Source organism: Lissotriton vulgaris, chromosome 7 (assembly GCF_964263255.1).
Source record: "Lissotriton vulgaris chromosome 7, aLisVul1.2, whole genome shotgun sequence".
Classification (NCBI taxonomy): Eukaryota; Metazoa; Chordata; class Amphibia; order Caudata; family Salamandridae; genus Lissotriton; species Lissotriton vulgaris.
The window spans coordinates 683,045,965-683,061,475 of record NC_141695.1 but is presented as its reverse complement, the minus strand read 5'-3'; the positions used below and the strand labels follow the sequence as shown (position 1 = coordinate 683,061,475).

Genomic DNA, 15,511 nt, shown 5'->3' with positions numbered 1-15,511 from the left:
AGAGCAATTCCAAGAAGTCGTTTTCCTGGAGCAGCGCATTCGCGCTGTGCTAGGCTAGACCTAAAAAAGCTTATTAGTTGATTACAATAGTTCAGATAATGGAAATAGAATTTTTTCAAGAGAACTAATAGTGTAGGAGATATTAACGGATCTGCCAATAGGGAGCCTTGTTTTACTGGTGTGACTGCGTTTGTACATAAAAGACTGCCTTGAGCTTCATATGAGCTGGATGAGGCAGAAAGTTGAGGTTTTTAAGAGTAGGGTGATGTGACTATTCACTGACCGGTCATACAGAGATGCAATGTAGATCATGACCTTCTGCGGTAAGGGCCACCAGTGAATCCCTGGAGGCTTGTGAGCAGGGAACTGCCTCAGTCATTGTGTAAAAGAGCTGGCACTCAATGCAGTCTTGAAGGTGTGGGTTGGCGGATGAATTGATCGATAACAGGAAACTCTTCTGATATAACACCACAGGCAGTTTCCCCTTCATGTGCTATTTTAGTGAGGCATGGATCACTGTAGAAGTTGAGGAAATGGTAATGAAGGAGATTGTTGAAGAGAATACTAGTAGGTTCAGTTTAATTCTGGGGAGAGTGGAGCTTGCTACCAATCATGGAAATTAAGGTAATTTAATAGGATTACGCTTGATGTACATCACACACAATCATTTGATGCCCAGGCAATGTGTATGTCAGTAGGCAACACAACCTTTACATGTAATGAAAGTGGAGGATGCTCCAGAGGTTAGCAAATAGAAAATAACCTGCCAATTTGCCCCGAAAAGCATTACATGAACTATTGTAACCAGACCATTATCTGATGAATTTTAGGTATGCCACGTTTGCATGCATTATCTTGGTTATTACCACTGTTAACTTTGTACACAAAAAAAAAGGAAAAAAATTGTTTTTAGAAATTACCTTTATAAATGACATTACATCTTCTGAAGGTGAGAGGATGTTTTTAAGACCCAAAAGATTCTCAACACATCCAGTATCACATTTTGGAAGATGTAAATTTAACTCCGGAGTCATCTTGTGGTAAGCAGAATCCTTTGCACAGGCAGCTGGAATGGTTTCATTGTCAGATATGTCTAGATGGAATGAGGCTTTATTAACTATTACGCAATGCATTTAACCGACAGTAGCAATTTCACATACACAAACGCACACCAATATAAAACAGCGGCCCCACATTAAAGTTCCATGATTCGAATGGAAAATCAGACTACATAAACTAAATGTTTTAAAACAAGTTACTATCTTGCAGTATATGATGCGGAGTGCAAGGAATGAATAAATAACCAAACCTGGCTTGCGTCCACGTGTACCTGATTGAGAATGGTTTAAACATCAAACACAGGAAACATGAAATGATTCAGCAGAAACATTTACTATTTCTATAAACCATTTGGTATCCTTCCTTAGGCCAAACCATTTACGTGTCTATATAAATCTACTAAGATAGACTGCTTTATCTATGGCAAGGTTTCATTGAGAAAGATTTAAAGTTAGCATTCCTATAGTGTCTTTGACCATCTTTTTAGGTCATTCTAAAAACTAAACTATGTACAGGTTAGAGGGATGGTGCAGCAGAAGAAAAAATTACTTATCTGGAATACTTTATGACGCGTTTGTTCATTTACGAATGTGTGAGAACACATACAACTAAGATAAATGCTAGAAAAATCATAAACACACTATTGAGAGAAAAAACTTCACTTCATGTTTGTCTTAATACATGCTTGTGAAAAACAATTTACTCACAAAAATGCATTGATCAAACCATTTTTCTTTCCCACTTTTTAAACGATAGGCAGGGAACTTGTTCTCATAGGTTTCAGAGAGAAACAAGGATTGGCTAAGCCAATAGGTCTCGCCTGGAGACCCTCACAGGTGATTTGCCGCACTTTATAAATAATGATTGACTGATATGTCTAGGTCTAGATCTTTAAGCAATGTTGTACAGCAGCAAGGCTAATGTGCAGCAAGGCAAATTTTAGAAACAAAAGCACTATGATGTGGACAGGGCTGGTAGTGTCATACCATTTTTTTTCTGGCAGGATTGAGCAAAGCAACAACGCTGGAGTAGGGTATAAGGGGTGGGACACAGCAACATAAGGGGTGGAGGAAGGGGCAAAGCAACGATGGGACAACAACAACAACGACAGGGCAAGAAGCAACAGCAAATATGGCCTTCAAACACATGTACTGCTGCAACTAAAAGAACAAAAGTACTTCCAAAGCTAAACATGCAGTGCAAGGATACAGATTGGGCAAGGAAGCAGTGCTTGGACCGTGCTCCAGGGAAGGGACAAACAGAAGAGTAAGTGAAGCCAGCACCCACTGATAAAGTACAAGCAAGTAAATGAGCGACTATGAAGCCGTCCAATGGTAAGCAATGAGTGAGCTATAAGCCCCCTGTAATTAAACAAAATGTCTTGCAATCGACAGCGCATGCTCTATCTCGGGCGAGACATTGAAATGACACAGCCACTTTGAGACAGAGTGGGAGCCCCACAGTCCCAGAATTCTACACAGTAGCAGTTGTTTCTTCAGTTTGACATTTTGATGAAGGATATAAAATCTCTGATGTTTACATTGCATTAGCTTTATTAGGGAGGAATATTTTTAAATGATGAATGCACCCATGGTAGACAACTCTGGCTATAAGTAGTTTTTTTTTTTGCATAGCAACATTCATATCCACCACTAAACAAAATATCACTGAAAAGATGTATCAGAGCTGCAAAGCAGAGAATATGGCTGTTGGTATTAGAGAATCAAGTTTAAAGTTCTTAATACAATACACAAAGAATACAGGAATAAAAGCACAGAGTACATAGAAAAGCTTGCCAATATTCTATCCCAATCAAGAATCTCTAAATGGCTACACAGCACTAAATTACTCGACAAATCATCAAAGGACTAAAGGATGGATGAAAATCTGTACAAGTTCAAGTGCCAAAGCTTTGTAATACACTGAACCCATGTTTAAAAATAAAGTTATTCAGGCTGACATTTTGCAAGTTACAGATCAAATGGCAATGATGGTTTATTTGGGCCCCAGTAATGAGTCTGGACCCCTTATGTCTGCCAGATTGGTGGTGTTGCCTCTACAACAATGGCTGAGGACAAGGACACAGTGGTCTGCTTCTGAAGAATGATGTAGTGCCACTGGTCTGTTGGCATTGTACTGGTCCAGGTCAGAGAGAGAGTACTGTTTGAGGCAGGAAATGTACAGCTTGCAAGTGGAGTGACTGTGTGATGCCCACTGAAAGAAGTTGCATCTGTCTGCTATCTTGAAGCCTTTGAATCACCAGTGTGGAAAGGACACTGATTATCTGGGATCACACACATAATATCAGTTCCTTCCATCGTTTCAGAAATACAGGCATCCCAGTTAAGCTCATCTACCCTTCAATCAGGATATATCGTGGACAGTGCTTGGGGCAACACACACTGATATGCGGACTAATTTGTAATGAATGACACGTAGAAGGTTACAAACTATTGGCAAAATGATAATCTTCCTATAAGAAGGAGCTGGGTCAGGAAATATGGGGGATAGCTGCTTTTCTTTGCATCATGCTACGCACATACCTGGGTTCAATGGTGTAGGTGAAAAAGGGTGTCTTGAGTGTCCAAGACAATAGAAGGCACCAAAGAAGACATGTTTATGGTAGTACTGGGAGCTTCGCACAGGCTTTCCTCCACATTAATCAATGTTCATGATCCACAGTTTGAATGCCCACAAATGTACTCCTCTGACTTACAGGCACACTATAAATGCTCCAGGAAAATGATATGGGGTTGGTGCTTCAACTCCATCTTAAATACAAACTTAAAAAGATCAGGTGGGGCCCCAGAGGTCCATGGGCTACCAGTCGGAATCTACTTCAGATAATCGATTAGGATGACACAATGGATGCATGGAGGTTTAGATTCCCAGGAAAATCAGGACTTTCATTCTTTTCTTCTGCATATAACATTTCGTTAAAGAAACCTGGCTGAACCCTGCATTGGCACCTGACATCACCACAACCACCCCCTGGCTACAAGATTGCTTGGCAAGACAGACTTGATAAACCCAGAAGCAGAATAGCCATCATGAACAAGAACCTCATCAGCTGCATCTCATCCACGGAAAAGACATCCTCTAACATGGAACACCTGTTGTTCTAGCTTCACGTCACAGCCCAACTGCCATTCTCATCTACAGATCACCAAGACTACGCACCAACTTCACCAACACAGACTTCGTCACACCTCTTGCGCTCTGTGCCAGCAATTATATACTACTTTGAGACCTGAACTTCCACCTGAAAGTATACATAGACCTCAACTTAAGAGCACTCATTGATGATCTTGGAAGACAGACTCACCCAATGAGTAAAGGGACTTACCCACGTCGCAGGATGCTTCCTGGGCCCTATTTTTTACCAACTTCAACATCCACATCGATGAGCCTACACTAGTCCCCTGAACAGACCATGCCTATGTCAAGTTCAGCATACCCACTAGGTCAATGCACATGCACCACCGCCAGCCGAGCCCGATGAAACTATGACAGCATCACTGACAAGTACTGGAACAATGCTCTCAACACACACTGACCTGAACATAGCAACAGCATCCTCCAAAACCACCCAAGAATTTCAACAATTGGATCCCCTCCTTACGCCAACTCCCTCGATCCTCTAGATGAAGCGAGTTTTAGAAATCATTTTATTCTGACTCGCAAAGTTAATTCCCTGTAACATGAACTAATTTATTAATAAGTTGTTGTATGTTTTGTATAATTAATTCAACCTAGAGTAAAATTGCATTCACACACAAACACGCGGGTCTAATGATAAGTGCTCATGTTGCATTTGTGAGTTTGTCATGTAACACATGATTAATATTGTCTTGTTCGTCCTATTGTCCTTGTCACTATTAATGCGGTTGATCATTTTATAGCATGTGCTTTCGTTATGTGTGCTTATGTGTTTGTCTTATGTTGTGACTGTTTGTCTATGTATTATTCGATCATCTTTTTACTCTTTCAGATATATAAAGACTCCGGCTGGACATTATGAAGAATGGTAGATATTAAATGTGCTGCTTTATTTGTTTGCTTATGTTAGGTAACATTTATTAATGGGTTAAAATATTAGCAATGAAGGGTGGGTAACAGAAGGGTTTATTTTACTTGAATTAATCACCTTTTTGTGTTTGTTTAAATACTAGCTCGAGTGAAAGGCTGAGGCCTAGTTCTATGAAAAGTTGGTTGGCCTGACAAAAAGGAGCTGAGCGCGACAGTGACGATGTTGTCATTGAAAAAACTTCCACGCACGGAAATGTGCAGAAGCTCAAACAATGGACGTTCAGTATATCAAGCTCCGAAAGTAAAAGCGTCAAGGCCAAGGAAGCGTGTTGAGGCAGCTTGGCTAAAAATCCTGGACGAAACGAATTTGAACTCTAGTTAAAATGTTACAACTTTGGGAAGCCAGTGTTGCTTCATGTCAATGGACAATGACATAATGATGTCACAGAGACTGATGGGTTGGCCTCACGGTGGTCTGATGAATGTCAACCAATTAGGTTGCCGCTTTCCTTAAAAAATATCGTTCCTAGTTAGATTACTGAGTAAGAAAGGTATAAAACCTGGCCTCTTGGGGTGAGCGGGGCTGACTGGTTCCTGAGGGCGAAGTGCTGTCCGTTTTCCTTTGGACACGTAAGGCTTAATACATTGTTTTCCTTTTCAGGTCAGATAGCTAACCTAGGGAATAGGGTTGATGTTTTCTTTAATTCATTATTCAATGCAATGTTGAAGTGCCAAACCATTTGAGCCAATAATTTAATGAATAAAACTGATTTAATAAAATGCTTGGAATTAATAAAAAGCTAATAAAGATTTGAAACTTTAAAAATAAAAGACTTAAAACGTCAAGCTGGTCTTGATTATTGAGTTGTTACCATTAGCTTAATTCCATTGGCCTCATGGTCTAATTAAAAGTTGTTCTTATTAACCTATGAATAAAACGTTATACTGCAGTTATAAATATGTACATATGAGATTGATAGTGTGATTAATTAGGCCATATGATTCAGCTTCATGATATTCTGTCCTGGTTGCTTGGGCCTAGTTATTGATTAGTTTGGTGAGTATTAGGTAGTGAATGGTGATGTCTATGTGAGACAGAATTTCTATAGTGACGCTGGATCAATTCTTTTGGTAGCAGATTCCGGTTACTATGGTAACATACATGTTACATGTAAATTACATAGGATACATGTCTAAAAAATGTTGGTAAGTTTGTTCACTTGTTGTATGTAGTCGAAAGGATTTTTTCCAGCAGTGTGAAAAATTCCTGGTTATTTGCCGGCAAAGAGTAGTGTGACTAGAAGAGTTACACAGTGCATTTGTTCTGTTTCAAAATTGTGGTATAGAATATATCACGTGTTGTGGACGTACAAAACAAGTTTAGGGACCCTTAGATATGACTGGTTGAATGTTCTAGTGAGGATTGGCTATGAAATCGTAGCATTAAGCATAGCGACCTGGTGAGCCTGTTTTAAAACTTTTTGTGAAAAGAGTAATAGGATTTATTTAAGCTTGAGAGAAGGATGAGATAGCGTCGTCTATTCTTATTAACGTTTGATGTTTTCTGTGGTTGCTTCAAGTCCTGCCAAGATCTCTTGTGTGTATGATTAGGGTTTTCGTATGTATGAGCGAATGATCGAATAGAAATAGCGTCGTCTATTTTATGCGAAGAGAGAGTTCTGAATGTTTGTAAAACTATCACTTTATTAGCGAAACAGACAAGTGGTTTGTTTATTTGTAGTTACTAATTAAAATTCATTGGAAAGTATTGTTTAAAATGGCGCCGAGTAACACGCAGAGAAGCTGCAGCGGCAGCATACGTCATTTGGTTCGCGCTGTGATTGGCTAACATACGTCACAGAAAGCGCACTGATATGTTCACTTGACAGTGACGAGCTGGTACCAGATTGGTCAGTTCTGAATACTGTATTTCTATTGGCTGAGCAAGGTGGTGACGTAGCTTGACCTGATTGGCTTGTTGGTGTCTTTCGCGCACGGATTGGCTGGAATAGCGGAACATCAAGAGAACATTTCAAGCTTTCGGAATAAACGATTTTGATTTAAAAACATGAGTTATTGGAACGATAGTGAGAAAAAGAAGCCTTCATGGTTTCAGAAAGTGAAAAATTATTTTAAACCTGACAAGAAAATTGAAACGCGTGGTGATAAATTACTTCATAAGTACAAAACACCCGCAGCCTATATGGAAGGTGAATATGGCTATCATACTGTAATTTGGTTTGATAATTGGATGCATTATACTAAAAATGATGGCGTATTAGCCTGGCCAGAAGATGGGTCATTTAATATGAAAGTTTTGAGAAACTTGAGAGGAAAAATGATGGATCTTGTGCCGAAGTCTAGACCTACACAATTTGAGGCATTGGTTGAATGGGAGGTTGAGATGATGGAACTTGAGCGTGAAAGCAAATGCTTGGCACCTAGAAATTCAAAATATATTCTAAATAGAGAAACACATGAAGACAAAGTGAGACGCTGGAGAAAGGCAGACATGTATGATGGTCTGTATCCAGTGAGAATAATGATTACTGAAGATCTAGAACAAAAGAAAAAGATTGGATGAGGAATTAGAGGATGCAGTTTTAGAAGACATTTATGCTACTAAACGCAAACCGCCACCTTATCAAGCAGGTTCTTAATCTACCCCGAGAGTTTCTACAGGAACTTCTTCAAGTGCACCTCCTAGGGAAACTGAGGAAGGTTCTCCCAGATTTTTAAAATTACCTGAAAGAGTAGGGTCAAATAATAATTGTAGTACACCTAGAGAAAATAGATTTCCCCAACAGGAAAATAATTTTATGAGAAATCAGGAAAGAATACATGCTGACATGCCAGAAATTTCTAGTTATAATAAAGCGAAGGAAGATTTAATTCAACAATTGACAAAAAGCATGGAAGCAGTGACAGTACCAGTAACTATTGGTCCTGTTGTACCAGTTTTCGATCAAGGAGAAAATAGACATTCTGCCTTAACAGTTCCATTAAATGCAGAAATTCAAAAAGTGGCTGAGAGATTTTATTCGGAACTTTCAGAGATTCATAGAGAAAAATCTATGATGCCAAATGTAACTTTAAATGGAAGTCTGTCAGGTTCGCAAACACCATCTGTGGCAGAATCAGATTCAGATCTGTCAGAGAAAAGTCTAAACAGAATAGATTTAACTCAAAATGCAATGTCCCCTGAAGCTCCGGATTATAAAAAGCTTGATGTTGCAAAATTAAAAGCTGATTTGGAGGAATTAATTATTGGCACAATTGGTACTGACAATTTGAAATTGTATCAGGATGATGAACTTTTTATTTGCAAAAGTATTCAGTGGAAAACGAAAAACAGGTATGAACAACTGGAAGAAATGGCTGCTGAACTAGAAATTGATTTGAGTAAACAGAAACATTTGCAGAAACACTACAGAGTGGATTTTTTGAAAGAGATATTGACAATCTCAATGCTGCTGGAAGAATGGCCCATATAAAAGAATAAATAAGTTCTCAGAAAATTAGGTGAATTAGGTAAATGGAGAATACAATGGTCAAAGAATAAAGAACAAGATAAAAGGCTGAGAAATGAAGTGGTTTCAGAATTTCCAATGAGGGAAATAGCAGGAGGAGGGTATGTACATGTTCCTTGGTCCAGACAGGATATTCTGTTGTTTACCAAGGATTTCCCTCGTTTGAGAGAGAAGCCAGTTGAGTGGTATCGACAGGTAGACAGATTTATAAAAGTGTCAAAGGTTCTGTGGATTGATCTGGATGGATTTTTTGACATTGTTGTCCCATCAAATCTTTGGACAGAATGCAAAATTTCTGTGGATTGGCCAAAGGAAGAACCTGCCCGAGACCCAATTACAGGTGCCCCATCAAAAGATGTCATGGACATTTATAATAAAGTAATTTACTGGCTGAAGGGGAAAATTCCCCGAAAGAAGTGGACTGGGTTAAAATTGACAGAACAAACCAGGAACAAAAAGAAATCAATTCATTCATTTTATGAGAGGTTACTGTTAGTCTTCAAACAGTACAGTGGCTACGAAAAATTAAGTGAAAAGGATATGAGCCATTTTATTTACAGATGTTTTTATGGTCTGAGACCTGAAATTGGCGATATGATTAGAAATGGAATTGTGTGCTGGCAATCACTTTCAGTTGATGACATTCTGAGAAAGGCAAAATATTGCAGTGATGAAATAGATGCAAAACAGATAAACCTCAAGGAAAAGGCAATGTGGGCACAAGTGAAGGTAGCAGAGCAACAGCAGTTAGCTTCTATGCAGCAGAATTCAGGCAAATTCAAGAATAATTTTAATAATAATAACAAGCCTAAATTTAATGTAAATGTTGAAGAGCTTAAACAAAAGCTCCCATGTTTTAATTGCGGCGAGATTGGACACTGGAAACGCGAGTGTAAAAACCCGCCCAGAAATTTTAAAAATAATTCATTGAATCCACAGGTGCAGTGTGAGTTAAATCAGCAGCAACAGCTACAGCAACAGTTAAACGAGTTAAGTCAGCAGCGACAGCTACAGCGACAGATAGCAAATCAGCAGAGCCAGATTCAGCAAAGCCAGATACAGCAGAGCCAAATTCAGCAGAGTCAGGTACCACAAGCACCATTCCCTAATAGTGCTAATGCTCAGAGATTTTCACCTGAAACAGGTTTCTGTGGAGGTAATTTGGTGAATAATGTGTCAAAAGTTAACATGTCAAATGCTTCTCAATTTTGGTTGAAAGATAAAGAAGAGAGTGATTCATCAGATGATTACTCATGACGGTGCCTGAGAGAGGAAGAAGAGTGTGTGCTTGGACCCACTCTTGAGGTAGATCAGTCTGGTCCATTTGTGAATGGTAAAGTGAATGATGTTGATGTCACTTTCCTTCTGGACACAGGTGCTACCCGTTCTACTGTTAGATCAGCAGAAATAGAAAATCTTCCTCTCTCTGGTGAGTCCATCCAAGTTGTATGTGTAGCTAATCAGCAAATTAAAACAAGTTTAACAGAACCAGTTAAAGTGGAAATCGGGAACTTTAAAGATAAACACAGATTTCTAGTTTGTGACAGCAGTCCTGTGAATCTGTTGGGTCGGGATATATTATGCAAAATGAATTGCAGGATATATTGCTCACCAGATGGCATTGAAATGCAAACATCAGAAGAAGATGGGCTTTACAAATTGACAATGTTAATGGTTGATCAAGAAAAAACATTACTGTTTCCTGTTTTTGATAAAAATGATTTGCCAGTAGAGCTTAAAAAGCCAGTTAATCCAGCAATTTGGGACCTAACTGGAAATGACATGTGTCTTATGAAAAATGTAGATCCAGTAAAAATTACTGTAAAGCAGGGAATAGATTTTCCGAATGTTCCTCAATACAAAATGAAAGCTGAGACAATTGAAGGTGTCATTCCAGTGATTGAGAAATTCATAAGTCAAGGTGTGTTAAAAGAAATGGAGAGCAACCCATGTAATTCACCGATTATGATTATTAAAAAGCCAAATGGAACATATAGAATTGTTCAGGACCTGAGAAAAATTAACCAGATTGTTGTTCCATGTTGCCCAATTGTTCCAAACCCTGCGGTAATTCTTTATCAGATTCCGCATGACGCAGAATGGTACACAGTCATTGACTTGTGTAATGCCTTCTTTACAGTTCCATTGTATCCAGAAAGCCAGCATATTTTCGCTTTCAGGTTCCAGAATCGCATCCTAGCATGGTGTCGTATCCCACAAGGGTATAGTGAGAGTCCGTCTATCTTTAATCAGTTATTAAAGAAATCTCTGGAAGATCTGATATTGCTTGGTAATTCCATACTGGTGCAGTACATTGATGATTTGCTCGTGGCAGCAAAAACACGAGAAAATTGTGTTACGGATACCATTACTCTTTTAAATCGTTTGGCAGATGAAGGACATAAAGTGTCACCTGCAAAATTGTAGTTTTGTAAACAAGAAGTAAAATATCTTGGTCACAGAATTGCAAAAGGAACAAGAAAAGTGACAGTTGAAAGAAATAAAATGATTTGAGCGATTCAGCCTCCGACAACACAAAGACAGGTCAGAATGTTTCTGGGAATGGTTGATTACTGTCGACAATGGATTAGTGGATTTTCAATAATTGCAAAACCACTTCAAAGACTAACAAAAGCGGACATAAAAGATCCAATCAAATTGTCAAAAATCGAACCGGAAGCTTTTGAACAATTAAAAAGAAGCTTATGTGAAGCTCCAGCTCTGGGTATGCCAGATTATGAGAAAGAATTTGAACTGTACTGCAGTGAAAGGGAAGGATGTGCATTGTCTGTGTTGATTCAGAGACATGGTAAGTTGAGAAAGCCAATTGCATATTTCTCAGCTGTTTTGGATCCTGTTGCAAAAGCTTTGCCAGGTTGCTTAAAAGCAGTGGCTGCAACAAGTGTAAGTCTTGAACAAAGTGAGGGTATCATTATGGGATTTCCTGTAAAAGTATATGTACCTCATTCAGTTGAAATTCTTCTTACCAGAAGTAAAGCTCAACATTTGACAAGTAGCAGATTAACGAAATATGAAAAAACAATTCTGGGGTCAGATAACGTTTCAATTGCGAGATGTGTTAACTTGAATCGCTCCACACTGTTACCAGATGGAGTCGTTACTGAGGTAAACAATGAAAATGACATTGATCATGAATGCCTGGATGTTGTAGATTATTGTACAAAACCACGTCAGGACATAAAAGATGTTCCTTTGCCTGAATCAGACTTAGTGTACTTTGTGGATGGGTCCTGTTTGAGAACTGATGAAGGGATTCTGAGAGCAGCATATTCGGTGTGTACAGTTTCGGATGTTGTTGAAGGTTCACCTCTTGATGGAATTCGTTCTGCTCAAATTGCAGAGTTAATTGGTCTAATTCGAGCTTGTGAAAAGGCAGCTGGCAAAAGGGTAACCATAGTGACTGATAGTCAGTATGGATATGGCGTAGTTCACGACTATGGACAGCTATGGTCTCAAAGAGGTTATTTGACCTCTGCTGGTACGCCAATCAGAAATGCAAAACTGATCAAGAGATTGATCAATGGCATTCAGTTACCAGAGCAAATTGCTGTTGTCAAATGTGCAGCTCACAAGAAAGGTGATGATTACATCACTAAAGGAAATGCATATGCAGACGAAATTGCAAAGTACTGTGCAAAGAACAATTATTCAATCAATCGGGAAAAAGACAAAAGTCACATGTTGAATTCTCTCATGCTAATTTCTGTAGTTGAAACATGGCAGGAGGTAAAAGAATTACAGGATGAGGCAGATGATTAAGGGAAAAACACATGGTTAAAAAAAGAATGCAGACAGCGAGAGGAAGATGGAATTTGGGTTTACAAAGATGGAAGGCCTGTATTGCCAGACTGCATGATTGCTGACATGGCACGGATGTACCATGGTCCAGGGCATTTGGGGAGAGATTCTATGATTAGACTATTCAGAGAAACATGGTTCAGTCCAAAATTTAGAATCATTGCAGAGTCACTTTGCCAAAGATGTTTGACCTGTCAACAGATGAATCCAAATAGGAAAACTGTTGTAAGCATGGGAACCATAGGACGGGAGGGTGGTCCTTTTACCAGATTACAGATGGATTTCATTGAAATGCCGATGCACAACAGGCTAAAATATGTACTTGTGTTTGTCTGTTTTCAAGATGGGTGGAAGCTTTCCCAACTCGTCATAATGACTCAGTCACTGTGGCAAAATTGCTTTTGAGGGAGATCATACCTAGGTACGGATTTCCAGTGACCATTGAAAGTGACTGTGGAACCCATTTTGAAAACAGATTAATGAAACTGATTTGTGAAGCTTTAAACATTGAGCAAAAGCTGCATTGTGCATACAGACCAGAAACATCAGGTGTTGTTGAACAGATAAATGGAACTATCAAAAACAGAATTTCAAAAATGTCTAGCTACAGGAGTAAAGTGGACAGATGCTCTTACACTTGTTCTGATGTCATTAAGAAGCACTCCAGAGAAAAAGACAGGCCTTAGTCCCCATGATATTGTAATGGGTAGAGTAATGAGGAAAGCATTTGTTCCAGTTGGCAAACTATTGAGTATTAATGATAGTGCAATCATTGAATACTGTCAGAATCTATCTGATATAGTTAATTCTGTATTTCATCAGGTGGGAACAGATGTAATCTCAAAGGAGAAAGTGCAAGCGCATGATTTGTTGCCTGGAGACTGGGTGAGGACCAAAGTCCATCGGAGAAGAAACTGTTTAGTACCAAGGTGGCAAAAAGCAAGGCAAGTCATTTTGGTCACAACAAATGCTGTAAAGTGCAAAGGGCTGAAAAGGTGGGTGCATGCGAGCCACACAATTCGTGTACCACCTCCTGAAAATCCTGATGAAGACAGTGAAGTGACAACTGATTCAGATTCAGAAGGAGATCCAGAAGATCCAGAGTCTGATGATCAGCAAGAAAATCAACATCAAGAAAATCTAGATGAGAATCAGAACTTGAATGAAGAAGATCTGAATATCGATACTGGAGATCAAGGTGTTGATGAAGACCTGTTAGAATAAGAATCTCAAAAAGAAAAGGGGGATTCAGGAGAAGAAGATTCTGAGCAAGACGAAAATCAAAGCCAGGAGAGTATTGAAAAGCAAAGAAGTAACTGTGTGCAGGAGCAAGAAGCCTGAAACTGGGAAGCTGAAGGTGATTCCTGGAGAAGAGGAAGAATTACCAAGTACCAGCTGTAGGGATATTGTTCCTAATGGAGTGAAGCTGCCGAGTAAAGAAGTTCCTAGGTACAGATTTGAAGTCTCAGATGCAGACACTGATGAGAGTGATGAAGAATCTGAAATAAGAAAATTCAGAAAAAGAGCTTGGAAAGCTGAATGTAATGAAAACGTGCCAAAGAAAAAGATCCTGAGGAAAGGAGATATTTGGCCTGAGGATAATTTGAAGTTCAAACTTGTGAAGAAATCAAAAGAGCAGATTAACGAAATTTCTAGTCAGGGTGACTCTGATAAGAAAAACGATAATAAAAAGATTGAAGTGATCACTCGTAAGACAAAAAGAGTAATTAAGCCAAATCAAAAGTATAAGTCCCCAGAGTGGACCTATATTATAATACCGTCAATTGTTGAGTTGGAAAGCAGTAGCCAAGACAATTTGGAAGAAGCTAGTGACAAAGATTGATGTTGTTTAAGTTTTAGATAAGGGTTTTTTTTCCTGGAATAAGGCTGAAGAAAATGTGTTAGGTGACTTTAGGTCGAAGAAATTGTGTTTAGTTGGAAAGCACATATTGATGTGACACAAGGTCGAAGAAAAGCTGTTTAGGGTTTTATTCTAAAAGAAAAAAAACATTTAAAAGGGGGGATAGTTCATGTTTATAGTTTACTCACATTTTAGTTAATTCACATTATTTTAAATTTTTGTTTTTCAATTTCGATCGTTTTTCAGAATGCCTAGTTCAGACACTTCAAGGTGTTCAATACTGAGAAGATGTTGCAAAATGTCTTCAATTTGTGTGGTTTTATTAATTTTAGTTTGGTTAATATTAGCTGTAGTTTACCCTATTGGTATTGGTAAGCAAAAACTCTAGACTAATATAACAAGCAAGGTAGAGACTAAACATGAGAAACATGCTGGCAAGTCTAGCAGAGTTATTGAGCATAATCCAGAGATCCATCAAGATAGATCTGATGGAGATTTCTCAAGCAATTCATTTTCTAGGCTTCTGTCTGAATATGTTAAAGTAATGAACGTTAAAGATTGTTATGTCTGTGTGAAGCTGCCTGCTTCTGTTTCAGAGGGGGTTACCTATAATATGTTATCTCTTACTTATGGCATTACTTGCAGTGTAATTGCTAGCTTGTTTTATCAAACTGGTCGTCTGGAATACTATTACTCAGACTTTGATGAGGTTTTTGCAAATCTCAAAGTTGTAAATAGCTTAAACAAAGTTAGGCCTGCGAATCAGATGAGGGAATTCTTTTTAGTTATTAACGAAATCAACTACGAGTATGCTTATAGAAATAATTTAACATGCAAAATGAGAGCAGAAGAAAAGACTTTCCTGAACATGGTTGAGGAGAGAAGGGCTGTTTATAAGAGAAATGAGATGCTTAAACATGCCAAGTCAAAGTACTGGCAAATGGAGGACGCTAAGCTTAATGGCGTTAATACAAATGCTGCTATGCACATAGATGAACCAGTTAGTGGTAAATTTTGCATTAGGAGAGATAACACTCTTTATGATAACTTTTTTGTGGGTGCTAGTCAATGTGAGGATACCTATTTTATCGCAGGGGGATGGGGATTTAAAGGTGAAAAAGACCCAAGTTTTCCTGTAATTTATTTTATTTGTGGCAATAAGGCATATTTTAGCCTCCTAGACCATTGGTATGGGACATGTTATCTTGGATTA

General features: G+C 38.6%; 1 protein-coding gene across 2 annotated transcripts in view; it reads right to left on the bottom strand.

Moving 5' to 3' along the window:
* ATAD5 (ATPase family AAA domain containing 5) overlaps positions 1 to 15,511 on the bottom strand; it is a 413,976-nt gene that overhangs the window by 69,364 nt on the left and 329,101 nt on the right. For both annotated transcript variants that reach the window (XM_086930884.1, XM_086930885.1), the window contains one exon: positions 921 to 1,093. In XM_086930884.1, the coding sequence (XP_086787010.1) occupies positions 921 to 1,093 (173 nt within the window). The remainder of the gene's footprint in view (positions 1 to 920; positions 1,094 to 15,511) is intronic.